At 53.8% G+C, this 14,361-nt stretch overlaps 1 protein-coding gene across 3 annotated transcripts in view; it reads right to left on the reverse strand.

Moving 5' to 3' along the window:
- Positions 1-400: 400 nt before the first annotated feature.
- Positions 401-14,361, reverse strand: part of SUPT5H (SPT5 homolog, DSIF elongation factor subunit) — a 33,592-nt gene continuing 19,631 nt past the window's right edge. For all 3 annotated transcript variants that reach the window (XM_009194453.2, XM_009194454.3, XM_009194452.3), the window contains 20 exons: positions 12,238-12,489; positions 10,746-10,835; positions 10,575-10,645; positions 8,447-8,552; positions 8,145-8,238; positions 7,919-8,055; positions 7,034-7,189; positions 6,785-6,931; positions 5,797-5,943; positions 5,570-5,695; positions 4,575-4,659; positions 4,146-4,265; positions 3,961-4,063; positions 3,745-3,872; positions 3,550-3,655; positions 2,954-3,112; positions 2,673-2,841; positions 2,357-2,560; positions 894-989; positions 401-815 (listed from right to left, as the gene is read on the reverse strand). In XM_009194453.2, the coding sequence (XP_009192717.1) occupies positions 672-815; positions 894-989; positions 2,357-2,560; positions 2,673-2,841; positions 2,954-3,112; positions 3,550-3,655; positions 3,745-3,872; positions 3,961-4,063; positions 4,146-4,265; positions 4,575-4,659; positions 5,570-5,695; positions 5,797-5,943; positions 6,785-6,931; positions 7,034-7,189; positions 7,919-8,055; positions 8,145-8,238; positions 8,447-8,552; positions 10,575-10,645; positions 10,746-10,835; positions 12,238-12,489 (2,640 nt within the window). In that variant the 3' untranslated portion in view covers positions 401-671. The remainder of the gene's footprint in view (positions 816-893; positions 990-2,356; positions 2,561-2,672; positions 2,842-2,953; positions 3,113-3,549; positions 3,656-3,744; positions 3,873-3,960; positions 4,064-4,145; positions 4,266-4,574; positions 4,660-5,569; positions 5,696-5,796; positions 5,944-6,784; positions 6,932-7,033; positions 7,190-7,918; positions 8,056-8,144; positions 8,239-8,446; positions 8,553-10,574; positions 10,646-10,745; positions 10,836-12,237; positions 12,490-14,361) is intronic.

The raw sequence follows: 14,361 nt of genomic DNA on the forward strand, positions 1-14,361 counted from the left end.
AAAAAAGAAAGAAAGAAAAAACAAAAAAGACCATCAAGCACTGTATCCTGCACCACAGGAGGAATTTAGGTTTCCTGGAGGATACTGTGATTTTCACTTTGCATAATTCATGCCTGAATAAGATATAATGTCTTCAATCACATGACAAGCTCTACTCTGATCATCTCCTTCCTATGTCTTCTCATACACATTCCCCTCAAGAGCCCTCTGGGGCAGGTGCTATCACTATTATCTAGATGGGAAAACAGATTCAGATAGCGTCCTGTTATTTGCCCCAACCACAAAGCAAGGAAGTGGGGTCTGCAAATGACCCCACTTAAAGACACCTCATTCCTACGGCGCGCGCGCGCGCGCACACACACACACACACACACACACACACACACACACACACACACACTTTTAGACCAAACAGCTTCTTTTTATTGAAAGACGGTACAACAAAAGCAAGCTGTGGGGAGGAGGTACAAGAAGGTAGGGACCCTCCCCCAAACTCTACTCAGATTCCAATGAGCACCAGGGAGGGAGAAGATGGAAAACTAAAAAGAAAAATAAAAGGAAATCCAGAACGATCGGCCTAGCCCTGCAGCAGGATCTTGTGTCACAGCCAAGGGCCAGGGAAGGAAGGATGACCACTCTTCACCTGCCGAAGTCCACCCGCCCTGCCTGCTTCAGGCTTCCAGGAGCTTCCCCAGGAAGCGGAGGTTGAGGATCTTGAGCTGCTCATCAAGGTCCATACGGACAATGCCATCCTCACCATCAATGCTCAGCAGGACGCCCGTGGCTTCCCGATCCTCGCCCAGGATCACTTTCACCTGGGGGTGGGGGTAACGTGGTCAGGGTCTGTGTCAGCACCCAACACCCCCATCTTATCTCCTTGCCCCTGCCCTTACCTTGTTGTTCTTGGTGGGGGTGATGGGCTCCAGGTGCTCACTGGAAATGCTGACGACCTTCTCACTGTCCTTCAGGTACACGGAGCACATGCCCCCCTGGAGGATGGGGACAGCTTGGTCAGCCTGTCCTGCTCCCAACATGGGACTGAGGCCCACACTCCAGGGGACACAGGCTCAGGGCTCATTCTGAGAACTCAAGGTGAAATGGGGGCAGGAAAGGCCAAGGCTGGGGCTGGTTCCAAAGCCTGGGGCCTGTGGTGCATGTCAGGGTAGGTGGACAAGGTGACCCAATCAGCAAGGGAAGCATCAGAATGAAGCTAACAGGCAAAAAGACTGCTTCTTGACTCTTCAGGTCCCAAACTTGCCTCAGCATCTTCCCCACACCTGCTCCTTTTCCTGGACCTGGTCTCAGGGACCACCCCATGGTCTGCAGGCCCCACCAGAGCTCTGGACTTCATCTTGGTCACCTCCCTTACCAATAAGCCCCTAGCTCTGAGGCCTGGCCATTCAGCCCGTGAAGGCCTCTCCCACCTGCCTCCTGCCTCATCCCCACAGCCCTGCACTAGTGCAGCCCAACCTCCCCCTGGGCTCCCAGCCAGTCTCCCCACCCCCAATCCATCACTGATGGATGGAGAATTCCACACCACAGATCTGCCCCCACCCCTCTCCTGCTGAGATTCCTCCTTGGCTCTCCGGCGCCCTCTGGACAGTCTAGGTCCTCCAAGCTGGTGCAGCCAACTCTCTGGTCTCATCACTCACTTTTGTGTGTGTGTGTTTTTGTTTTTTTTTTTGAGAGGAGTCTTGCTCTGTCGCCCAGACTGGAGTGCAGTGGCATGATCTCGGCTCACCACAACCTCCACCTCCTGGGTTCAAGTGATTCTCCTGCCTCAGCCTCCTGAGTAGCTGGGATTACAGGCGTGCGCCACTACGCCCAGCTAATGGATTTTTTTTTTTTTTGTATTTTTAGTAGAGACAGGGTTTCACCATATTGGCCAGGCTGGTCTTGAACTCCTGACCTCAGGTGATCTGCCCACCTCAATCTCCCAGAGTGCTGGGATTGTAGGTGTGAACTACTGCCCAGCCCACTTTGGCTCTTTATGTTCCAGCCACAACAAACCCTTCAGCTCCCGGACGTGCCCAAGTTCTCCTCACCTCCAGGCTTCTGCACATGCAGTTCCCGCCATTTGGAACACACTCAACCCAGTCATTTTCCTTAGCTTACTCCTATTCATTCTTCAGGTCTTGGCTCAGATGTCTCCTTCCCCAGGTAGCCCTCTCTGATTCCCCACTAAATCGGGTAAGATGCCTCCTTCGGGTTCACATAGCTCCCCTTGCCCTCTAGGCTTTCTCCATTCCAGTTCTGCCCACTCTGGGCTATCACCATCTGGGGACAGGTCTGTCCCCAGTTTAGGGGGTACAAAGGAGAGGATGCCTGCTCACCCACCACCCTGGGCCCCACGTACCGTGACACTGCGGATGACACCTGTCTGTCCCACCACCTGTGTATCCAGGTAGGTGTCCCGCACCTTCACCTGAATGTCAGTGGTTACCCAGTCGCTGGAGTTCTGCTCGATGCCTGAGCCTGGCGTGTGTGGGTTGTAGCCACCAGGGGAGGGAGCTCCAGGTGTCATAGGACTGTAGCCAACAGGGCTCGGGCTGGGGCTAGCCTGCAGGGGAAAGAGGAAGTGTCATTGGGAATAGTCATCTGGCTTGGCCAACCCTACAGGCCCAAGGCCACCCTAGCCCACCACCCTCAAGCGCAGGCAGGCAGACCATTACCTGATAGGCCATGGGTGAGGGTGTAGGGTGGTAGCTGGCTGGGGAGTGGGTATTCTGGTAGCCTGCTGGGCTTGGCGCCACCTGGTGGTAGCTCTGGGGACTGGGGCTGGGCTGGTAGGAACCTTGTGGGGAGGGGGCAGCATAGGGAGAGAACTGGTCTGTGTTGTACCTGCAGAAACAGGAAAGAAGGGGGCATTTGTTGGAGCAGGGAGGGGAAAGGAGGCGGTGGCTGTAGGAGGGTTTGGGCAGGGGCAGAGGAGGGCGGGCCCCAGTGGACTCACATGGCCGGCGTCCCTGGTGTCTGCGGGTTGTACTGTGGGTTGACCTGTGGGGACGAGGGGTCTGGGTAGCCAGGTGTTTGAGGATTGGGGGTTCCCCCATAGGCCTGCGGGGACGGGGTGGGCTCATCGTCGAAGGCATACTCATATTCTTCCTCAGCCCTGTTGGGAGAAAAGTCTGTTGAGAGCAACTGTGGTGATAATGCGGAGGATGCTTCCAGAACAGCACCCTACACCAGACCCCGAACTGAGGCAATTTCATTCTCACGGGAGCCGCATCCAGAGGCACTCCTGATGTTACTTCCCTTCCACAGCTGACACTGTGGTGGAGAGAAATGAGGGTGCCCTCCCAAGGTCACCCCACCCAGGCAATCTTTCTCTAGGCCCAGGGGTAACCACAATCACTACTGAGGTTGGGGCTGGAGAGGAGGCCGCTTTGCCCCCGCCCCGCCATGCTATGCCTCCTCCTTCAAAGGGACCAGCCTGAGGCTGGGAGCAGAGAATGCTGGGTGGCCCCACAAACCCCTCCATGCCCAGCCAGCCAGCATCACCCTCAAACGCACCAGCACACACCGGAACCTGGGGAACCCTGGACTCACCGTGATGGCGTGTTGGGGTTGTTGGGGTCCCAGGCCCCACTCTGGGCAGGAGTGCGGCTGCCATCATGCAGGGGCGTCTGCGAGCCATAGTGTGGGGTGCGGCTGCCTGGAATGGGGGAGATGAGTGTGTCTGTCAGTCCTGTCCCTCCTCTAGGTTCCCCCAGCCCCTCTTCCCTGTCCCCTGCGGGCACTCACCATCCTGGAGGGGCGTCTGTGAGCCATACATGGGTGTTCGGGAGCCAGAGCCATACATGGGCGTCTGGGAGCCATACATGGGCGTCCGCCCATACGTCGAGGTCATCCCACCCGGGCGCCGTGAGCCCCTGTGGACGTGGAGAACAAATGGGGTGAGCAGGGCCCTCTCACTGCACAGCAAGCCCCAGCCTGGTCCTCCCCAGGCCCCACCCGTACACCGTGGTGAGCCGCTGACGGTCCACAGAGATGGTCTGGCAGGTAGAGTGCAGCTCCACACGGGCTGTGGACTCTGTGGCATCCTTCACCACACCGATGTAGCCTGCGGGGGGGCAGGAGGTCAGGCTGGGCAGGCTCTCCTTCACCACGCCCCTCCCCAGGCCTCCACAGGCCTCGCAGGTCACCTTTGTAGGGCCCCTGGGAGATGCGCACGGTCTGGCCGATGAGTTCGTTGTCCCTCCGGCCCCGGCCCCTGCTCATGCCACCACTGCCGCCACCTGGACTACCAAAGCCGCCACGCTGACCTGGGGATGGGGGAGAATGTCACTGGTCCCCCACTGCTGTGCCCACAGAGAGGGCACCATCAGAATGCCCCCTTCCCTTGCTTGACTCCTCCCTACTTGGGTTAGAGCCTCCTCTGCCCACCCCCCGCCCCTTGGCTTTCCTATGGAAACCCTGACCATTCCGGGCTGTCACTGCGGCGTCTACCCTCCTTTGGGTGGTGAGCCCCCTAATAGCAGGGCCTAGCCCAGCACAGGCACTGAGTGTGGGCTGAACAACCAAGTTCCTTCCAGCTGCTTCTACCCACCACATCCCGAGCCTGAACCCCTCACCTCCAGCACTGGGGTGCATGGGGCTGCTGATCCGGGGACTCATAGGCGCAAAGCCACCCACGGTGAAGTTGGTCACATCACGGGGCTAGGAGAGAAGCAAGGAGTGAACTGGCAGGCAGGGGATGGGGGTGGCAGGGTCTGGGGACAGTCCCCCAGCCCCCACACCACCCTGAATGCATCCAGGTGGGAACAGCTCCTGCTAGGATCTGCCCTGCTGCCACCCCTCCCTCCTCCTGGTGACAATGCCTCAATTTCCTCTGGGGAAACTCCCAGCCCTCTGCCATTGTAAGCCTGTCAAGGGGCCTGGGCTTCCACTGGCCAAGGAGTGGGACTAAAATATGGCTAGTTAGGAATTTAAACCCCTAGAGACACAAAAACCACAAACCACAGGAAGTCATCATTCCAGGTGCAGGGCCCTGAGGAGGCCACCCAGCCACCCACACCAGAGGCCTGAATTCCTCTGTGCTACCTGCTCCTGCACACTTCCCTACAAGCCCCATCTCAGGGCCTTTGCACTTGTTGTTCCCCCAAAATGCTCACTCTCCATCCCTTCATTCAGGTCTCTGCTGCAATGTCGCCTCCCACGGAGGCCTTTCTTTACCCTCCTCTGCCTAAAACAGCAGCCCTGGTCACTCCCTGTCTCCTGAGCCCGTTCTGTTTTCTTCACAGCGCTTGCCTCACACTGTACGATGGGTTTATCTGTCCGTCCATCTCTGGAGTATCGGCTCGGGGAGAGCAGAGGATTTTTTTGTCTTGTTCACCACTGGTTCTCCAGTGTCTGGCACCTAACAGGTGCTCAGTAAAATGAAATGAATAAATAACTTGGTGAACAGCTCAGAATCCCAAATAAACCTTTTCACTCTTTGGCAAGGACCTGACAATGACACTGCTCTCCTAATCCCTCAAAAACCCAATCTTGTCACTTCTGGGGCCAGAGGAGGCTGGAGAGCTGAGCCAGGTACCCAGCGCACAGGGTCCTGCCATGCCCACCTCACCTTTGAGCCCCCAGCCAGCACCAGGTGGCGGGTCTTGCAGACAAACATGCCCCCGTTCTCCACCAGTTTCTTGCAATGCAGGAAGGCGAAGCTTCGGAAGAGATGGCGAATCTCCCCCTCTCGGCCCTAGCCAGGGAGAGAAGGGTCACTCTCTTGGCCATGGCCCGCTCACCCCCAACCAACCAAATTCCTTCAGATGGAGTTCAAAAGCAGGAACTTGTACTCACTGAGTGGGGGCCATCAATGACCTTAACGATGTCTTTCACATGGATGTTGTTCTGCTCTGAGTCCAAGGCCACAGCAAAGCGGTTGTCTTTCTTACGAGTCACGGCCTGATGTCTGACAGTCACCACCTTCCCGTACATGTTCAGCACCTACAGAGGGAGAGCAGGGAGGCTGTGGGGGAGGGAATGGGAAGGGGAGACACGGGGCAGGGGTTCCCTAAAGTGGGATAATCCTTCCTTGCGGAAGATGGTTCCAAGCTCCACAGGACATCAACTCCCTGGCTGCAGGGCAGGCCGGCAGAGTGCCACCCTTTAGGTACTAGGTCAACCAAAAATGTTCCCAGTCATTCTAACACACCCTTTGGGAGGAGACTCCACCCCCTGATTGGGCAACAGGGACCTGAGAGATGGAAGGGGGCGCTGATAGCAACATAACAGCTAATTGTTCATCTATCACTCTGTGTCAGGCCCTGTAAGATTTCACTGAAGCCTCAAAACTTCCTCTGAGGTGGATTCTATTATGATTTCCATTTTACAGAGGGAAACTCAGGCTCAGAGAGGGTGAGTCGCTAGCCCAGGGTCACACAGCACAGAAGCAACAAAGCCAAGATGTGGATGTAGAGTCCAGGGTCCTAAGTACTGTGCTCCGTGACTCCCACATCCATGAGGAAGGGGCAAAGGCAGGAGGGCACATGTGACACTCCATCCTTGAGCGAGGAACAGCCACCAGGGTACAGATCTAACCTCGGGGAATCATTCACTACCAACAGAGTAGACACTGCTCTGGTTTCCATTTTACAGGGTGTGAAACAGGCACGGGGAGGGATCAATGACTTGCCACGTGCCCACTATCAGCCAGTCAGAGGTGAGTGACAGAGCCAGGTCTACAACCCAGAGCAGTCTGGGGGCTCTGCCACCTCCCAGGATGAGGGGTTGAGGGACAGGAAGCCTCTTAAAATCAAGTCCCCGCCACAGAGCACTACACACACACCTGGAAGGTCTCCCGTTCTAGTCGCACGATGACACCCACAGTCTGGGGATCCAGCTGCACCAGCTCGCCCCATTCATGCTGGCCCCCAACATCCACACCTGATGCTGTCTCTGAGCAGAGCTGCAGGTCCCGGGGGAGCACCTTCAGCTGCCAGGGATGGTGAAAGGGGTGAGGCCCAATCCAGCTGGCTTGCCTACCTGGGTCTCCTCTTGGAACGTGCACCCTTCCCCAACCCTTCCATCCACCTACCTCATGCATGGTGAGGTCAGAGAACAGGATAACAAAATTCTCCTCTACCCGCACAATGAGGCCTGTGTCGCCCTCGAATCGGCCAGCAATCACCTTCACGTGGTCCCCCATCTTGAAGTATTTCCGAAGTTCCTGGGCTGGGAACTCCAACATGTCCTGGGGGATTGGGTGTGGGGACCATCGACGAGCAGGTGAGGGGAGACCACCACAACCTGCCTGCCCCTCCTGTCTTCAGAATCCACTCATGTTCTCAAAAACCCCACTTAAGGCTCATACCACCCACCCCAGACTACCTTAGTCTACCTGGACGATCCCTCAGACTGCCCCAGAAACAGCTGACCCCAGACACAGGACACCAACCTGGACAACCTTTACCCCAGCCCGCCCTCAAGACACACGATGCCTACCTATACCCACACAGACAGCCTGCCCCTCAGACACAGGACCCCCGACTGGAAAGCTCCTCAGCCCCACCCAGAGACAGCCTCACCCCACACATCACATTAGGCCTGCACAACCCCTCAGACACACACCAGACACAGACACACACACACCCCAATCTAAGCAAATAAAATCAAGCCCCCACCTCGGACTACTCCATGGTTAATCACACTCTCAACCCAGTACTACCCAGATATCTTGCTTTTCAGAAACAAAAGACAGACCAACCCACTCTCCAGAGACAGACACCACCAGGCAGGCCTGCTGCCCGCCGACTCTGCGCTATACTTAGAGCCTCTCAGGCACCTGAGAACACTAGAAGGGCCTCAATTTACCCTCCGGGAAACCAGGTGTCACCAGGCACACCACCATGTCATATAGCCACATACAGTCAGATGTGCCTGAACGCACCAACCCCTGCACCTGGGAACACCGGGCACCCACCTTGAGGTCCTCATGCTTGGGCATGATGGTGATCTTGTTGCCATCCACGCTGAGGATCTTGCCCTGCAGGTTGATGAGCTCGCCCTCACAGACCTCCACATTGTCTCCAGGTTGGAAGTTGTGCTCCCGCTCCTTCCCTGCAGGGGCAGTCATAGGGCTGACTCAGGGGCTGCTGCCGTGGGCCGCCCCTGCTCCTTGGCGCAGGTTACAGAGGGGGATCAAATACCTGTGCTCTCAGTCACCACCTCCAGGTCGATGCCCTCTGGCTGGTCCTCAAACTTCTCTAGCTCAGAGAGTGTGGGCTTCACACCCTCCGTGATCTAAGCCCCAAGGTGTGAGGGGAAGAGAAGAAAATGGACCAAGGTCAGTGTGACAGCCCAGCTCAGTGGGCTCTAGGGGAATAATTCTCCTAGGGAACACTCCTAACTTGAGGAGTGGGACAGACCCAGATAACCCACAGCCCAAGGCCTGGCCTGCAGGAGAACACTCACCCCACCCCCATTACCAACGCCCCTCTGGGACCCTCACCACAGCAGACATGGCAAAGCTCTTGAACAGAAAGCCCTTCCGGCTGTAACGGTTCCCCTCAAAGATGAGGAAGTCACCATCAGAGGCAACATCGCCCCCCAGGGACCTGGGATTTTATGGGGGAGAGAAAATTAGAAGGGAGAGTCAAGGAGAGAGTCTTGTTGTACCTCAGTCTTCTCAGCTGGCTACAGGGAGAAAGGACCCATCCCATCCCAGCACACACCCTCTTGGCAGCAGTGACTTCTCACAAACCCCAAAGGCCCGCCTCCCACCTCCCTGCACTCCTCCACCCACTCCCTGATTTATCTGTCAACAGAGCACTGATCACCATCTGACAAGCTAGTGTTTGACCTGTCCCCGTAACTAGCATGTCAGCTCCAAAAGGTCAGGGATGTAACATTCACTAAATTTCACCAAGAATAGTGCCCAGGACACAGGAAGTGTGCAGTAAACATTAGCTGAACAAAGTAACAGTATCGGACAATGATATCAGTTAATATTCACAGAGCACTCAGCCTGGCCTGCACATTCATGACCTCACAGACTCTTCCCCAAATCTGTGACATCAGTAACTGCTCATCATTCCAGGTGAGGGAATGCAGGCTCAGGAAGGTCACACCACACACCCAAGGTTGCCAAGCCAGAGTCTCGACAGGATTCAAAAGCAGGCAGGTGGGACTCCCAAACCTGTAGCCCCTGGCCCTGAATATGGAGTGGGGGCCGCTTAGGCTTAGTCCTGTTCCATGTCTCCGTGGTGGGAAAGGAACCTCCTTCACTCTCCAAAAGGGAAACGCATGGGAGGAGCAGGTCAAGTTCCTTCTGCACTCATGCAATCGCCTTCTCCCATGGTGAACCTGGGAGAGGCCAGCATGCTCGGCTGGGCATGTTGGGGTACTTGCTGAGCTGGCTTGCTGTGGGGTGGGAAGGGGAGCACTAGGGTTTGCTCTTTGCAGAGAGAGGTTGAGTCGAGACCAGTGGTATAAATGGGTCCAAACTCAGGCAGGTGAAGTATTAGCAAGGCCCCTGGGCGCAGACTGAAAGGTGCATTCCACAGCTCTTCCTTTATCTGAAGGAAAACCTGACTGGCTGAATCACACACAATTAGTTCTAGAACAGGGCCAGAGGGAAGAGTGTTACCAGCACCTCTCATTTCTCCATGTCCTCCTCTCTGTCCTCCCTGCCGGAGCCCCCAATTGACCCTGGGATGTTGAAATTCCTGGGCTGCTACAATTCTCTACCCAGCTGGGGGGCATCCTGAGGGAAAGGGGCTCCATACCCCCCACATCTCAAGTGGGCATAAGCAGATCAGGAAAGGAGACTTTCTAAAACCCGACACAGTCAATCCCTTTCAATGTATCATACCACGGATCACACTTTATATGCCAAGTGCATTCTGAGTACATACACATACTAATTTATTTAATTCTCACTAATCATCTATAATCTGAGGAAGCAGAGGTTGTTTTCATCAATCTTTTTTTTTTTTTTTTTGAGACGGAGTCTCGCTGTGTTACCCAGGCTCAAGTGCAGTGGCACGATCTCGGCTCACTGCAACTTCTGCCTTGTGGGTTTAAGCGATTCTCCTGCCTCAGCCTCCCGTGTAGCTTGGATTACAGGCGCCCACCACCACCCTTGGCTAATTTTTGTATTTTTAGTAGAGACAAGGTTTCACCATGTTGGCCAGGATGGTCTTAAACTCCCGACCTCAAGTGATCCGCCCACCTCGGCCTCCCAAAGTGCTGCGATTATAGGCGTAAGCCACCGTGCCCAGACGCATCAATCTTTTTAAATATATTTTTAAAACTTTTTTCTTCTTATTATTATTATTTTAAAAGATGGGAATCTCATTATGTTCCCCAGGCTGGTCTCGAACTCCTGGCCTCAAGCAAGCCTCCTGCCTTAGCCTTCCAAAGTGCTCCCTCCCACTGTGCCCAGCCTCATCAATCTTTATAGCAGAGGCAACTGAGGCACAGGGATGTGAAGTGACTTGCCTGAGGCTATACTGCCAAGCTAACCAATTCACAGGCTAAACCTGTGGTGGGGCCACCCCTGTGGAGGAACCTGCAAAAGGCACATTCTGCATACCGGCCCTGGGGACCCAGCCCAGCCAGTCCCCAAGGACACGCACCTGATCTTCTCAGCGTCAAACAGCCTCTGTGGAGGCCGCTTAAACTTCTTCCTTTTGGCAAACCAGTCTTTCTATGGAGGAAAGGCGTATGGGTGGGAAGGGTGAGGGAGGGGGCTTGGCCACCAGCGGGATCGAGTGCACCCCCTCCCCCAGGCCAGATTCCCCGAGTACCAAGCTCATGCGGGCTTTGATGCGATCGTAGTCAATGCGCGGGATCATCTTCAGGGAGATGGTGTTCTGGCTGGGCTCCACGTAGTCCACCTGAGCAGGGCGAGCAGGAGGTCAGCAGGGTCGCACCCTCCTCCCTGACCCCAGACACAAGAAGGGTCAGGAGATGCTAGGAAGGAGAAGGGACACAGGATGGTGGGGAAGAAGCCAGGCTGCTGACAACTCCCAAAAGTCCCACTCTAGCTTGTCTCTCCCCTCAGCTCTGGCACTGAGTAGCCACTGCCTGCCTGATATCTCCACCTGGATATCTAAAGGTCCCTCCAATCCAGGACAACCGCAGGCAAACCGCTGACTCCCCCAAACCTGCCGCCTCCCACTCCATTCTTCCTTCTGCTCAGGCACACAACCTGGGAGCCATGCTTGACTCCTTTCTTTCTCTCACACCCACACCCGATCCATTGGCAAATTCCATCGGCTCTGCCTTCAAAATACCTGACCTCTTCCCCTCCTCCGCTGTAGTGTCAGCATTCCAAATCCAAAAGCCCAGAATGCTCAAAAATAGGAAACCTTGTGAGCATCAACATGATGCTCGAAGGAAATGCTCACTCTCGGATTTTCAGATTTGGGATGCTCAACTGGTAAGTATAATGCAAATATTCCAAAAGCTGAAAAAATCTGAAATCTGAAAAACACCTCTGGTCTCAAGCATTCAGGTTAGGGACACTCAGTTTGTATTAGGGTCTTGATCCCATCCCACCAGTACTGCCACCTGGGCTACGGCAGCAGCCTCCTCCCTGGTCTCCACGCTCTTGCCCAATGGTCCCCTCCAGGCTATTCCAGGGTTTCTCAGTCTTGGCACTATTGACTTTTTGGGCCAAGTAATTTTTTGTTGTGGGCAGCCATCCTGTGCATTGGAGGATGTGTGTGTCCAGCATTTCTGGCTTTAACCCACTAGACGCCATAATCATCAAAATCCTCCCCAGCTGACATAACCAAAAATGTCTCCAGACATTACCAAATGTCCCCTGGGGAAACCTCGCCCTGGCTTGAGAACTAGTGGTCTAGTCTCAACACAGTCACCAGAGAAATCTTATTAACACTGAAGTCAGCCTGTGTCCCTTAGAGACCTCCCAACCTACGCCAGTAAATACCAAAACCCTTGTGAGCTCCCTGACTCATCTCACGCCATCCCTGCTACAGCCAGTGACTGTGCCATCCTATCTCACAGGCCGCTCCTGCTGCCTACAACACTCCTCCCCAAGAGCTCCACATGCCTCACGCCCTCCGCTCCTTCAGACCTTTACTCAACACGCCTGGGAATGTGTACAGAAGACAGCCATCCATTTCCTGTGTGCTCACAAAACCCAGGCTCTGCTTCACCTCATCTGAGTGGGGTTCTATTCTCCGTAGCACACAGAGTGGGAATGACAAAAGGAAAGGAAAGGAGAACAGAATGCAGGGACCCTGACCCCCATGCTGCCCCGCCCCCTGGCACCTGAGCAATGTCATCCTTGTAGATGCCCCGCTTGAGGCGGACCCAGGACTTTGGTTTCAGGTTGGCCACCTCCTTCACCACTTTGAGCACGTCTGTCATCTCCTTGATGGGCACCATCTGCTGGTTCCAGTAGCCAAGACGCAGGTTGCCCACCCCCTCGATGGCCTGCTTCACGTGGGTCTGCTTGTAGGCCTCCACGTAGATGTAGCCCTTCACGTGCTCTGGTGCCACTACTGACTTGATCTGCAGGGGCTGCAGGGTGAGCCGGTGGAAGGAGGAAACAGTGAGACACAAAGGCTAATAACAGAAATGACTGCCACTCATCAGCAATCCCTCTTCTAGGAATTTATTCCACAGAAACACACTGGCACAATGACATGGATACAAAGGTGTTCCTTACAGAATTATTTATTACAGCAAACAAACCAGACTGGAAATTTAAAAATATCCAGGAACAGTAACTAGTTAATTGATGGCTTAATGTACCATGAAATACAATGTTGCAGTTAAAAAAGACAAAAACTGGCCAGCGTGGTGGCTCATGCCTGTAATCCCAGCACTTTGGGAGGCCTAGGGGGGGTGGATCACCTGAGGTCCGGAGTTCGAGACTAGCCTGACCAACATGGAGAAACCCCATCTCTACTAAAAATACAAAATTAGGTGGGTGTGCTGGCACACGCCTGTAATCCCAGCTACTCCGGAGGGTGAGGCAGGAAAATGGCTTGAACCCGGGAGGCGGAGGTTGCGGTGAGCCGAGATCGCGCCACTGCACTCCAGCCTGGGCAAAAAGAGTGAAACACCGTCTCAAAAAAAAAAAAAAAAAAAACTATCTGGGTGTGATGGCACATGCCTGTAGTGCCAGCTACTCAGGTGGCTGAGCAGGGGGGATTGCTTAGCCCAGGAGGTTGAGGCTGCAGTGAGCTGAGATCACACCACTGCACTCCAGCTTGGGCAACAGAGTGAAACCCTGTCTCTTAAAAATAAAAAAATAAACAAAAATTAGATTAACCTGTATGTACTAATATAGAAAGATATCCAACATATGTTCTGTGTAAAAAAACCAATTACAGCCAGCCATGGTGGCTCACACTTATAATCTCAGCACTTTGGGAGGCTGAGGCAGGTGGATCACTTTTGGTCAGAAGTTCAAGACCAGCCTGACCAACATGGAGAAAGCCCATCTCTACTAAAAATACAAAATTAGCCGGGCGTGGTGGCGCATGCCTGTCATCCCAGCTACACAGGAGGCTGAGGCAGGAGAATTGCTTGAACCCAGGAGGCGGAGGTTGCCGTGAGCTGAGATCGTGCCATTGCACTCCAGCCTGGGCGGTAAGAGTGAAACTCCGTCTCAAAAAAAAAAAAAGGCAACTAGAAGAACCAAGAAAGGAGTGGTTACATCAGACAAAATATACTTTAAGACAAAAATTGCTACCAGAGAAAACAAAGAACGTTTTATAACAATAAAAAGGTCAATCCATCAAGAAGATAGAATTACAAATGTATATGAAACTAACACAGCCTCAAAATATATGAAGCAGCAACTAACAGAAATGAAGGAAGAAACCGACAACTCGACTGCAATACTCTGTTTTCAATAATGGACAGAGCTAGATCCAAGATCAACAAGAAAAGAGAGCACTTGAGCAACAATGAAAGCCAACTAAACCTAACAGCCAGCTACTGACAGAGCATTCCATCTTCAATTTCCACCTATTAAGCGGAAATGGGAAAAAAGAACAATCCATCTAACAACAACAGAATGCACTTTCTTCTCAAGGGCATACTGAACTTTCCAGAATAAACCACAGGTTAGGCCATAAAACACATCTCAGTAAACATAAAAGAACGGAAATCATATAAAGTATATCCTTCACTCATACGTAATGAAGTTAAACACCAACAAAAAGATACTTAGGAATTCACAAATATATGGAAACACACTCCTAGATACCAAAACTTATGAGATATGGAAAAAGCCATGCTTAGAAGTAAATGTATAGCTGTAAATACCAACTAAAAGAAAAAAAACAGGCCAGGAGCAGTGGCTCACGCCTGTAATCCCAGCACTTTGGGAGGCCAAGGCGGGTAGATCACTTGAGGTCAGGAGTTCAATACCAGCCTGGC

Source organism: Papio anubis, chromosome 20 (genome assembly GCF_008728515.1).
Source record: "Papio anubis isolate 15944 chromosome 20, Panubis1.0, whole genome shotgun sequence".
NCBI classification, from domain to species: Eukaryota; Metazoa; Chordata; class Mammalia; order Primates; family Cercopithecidae; genus Papio; species Papio anubis.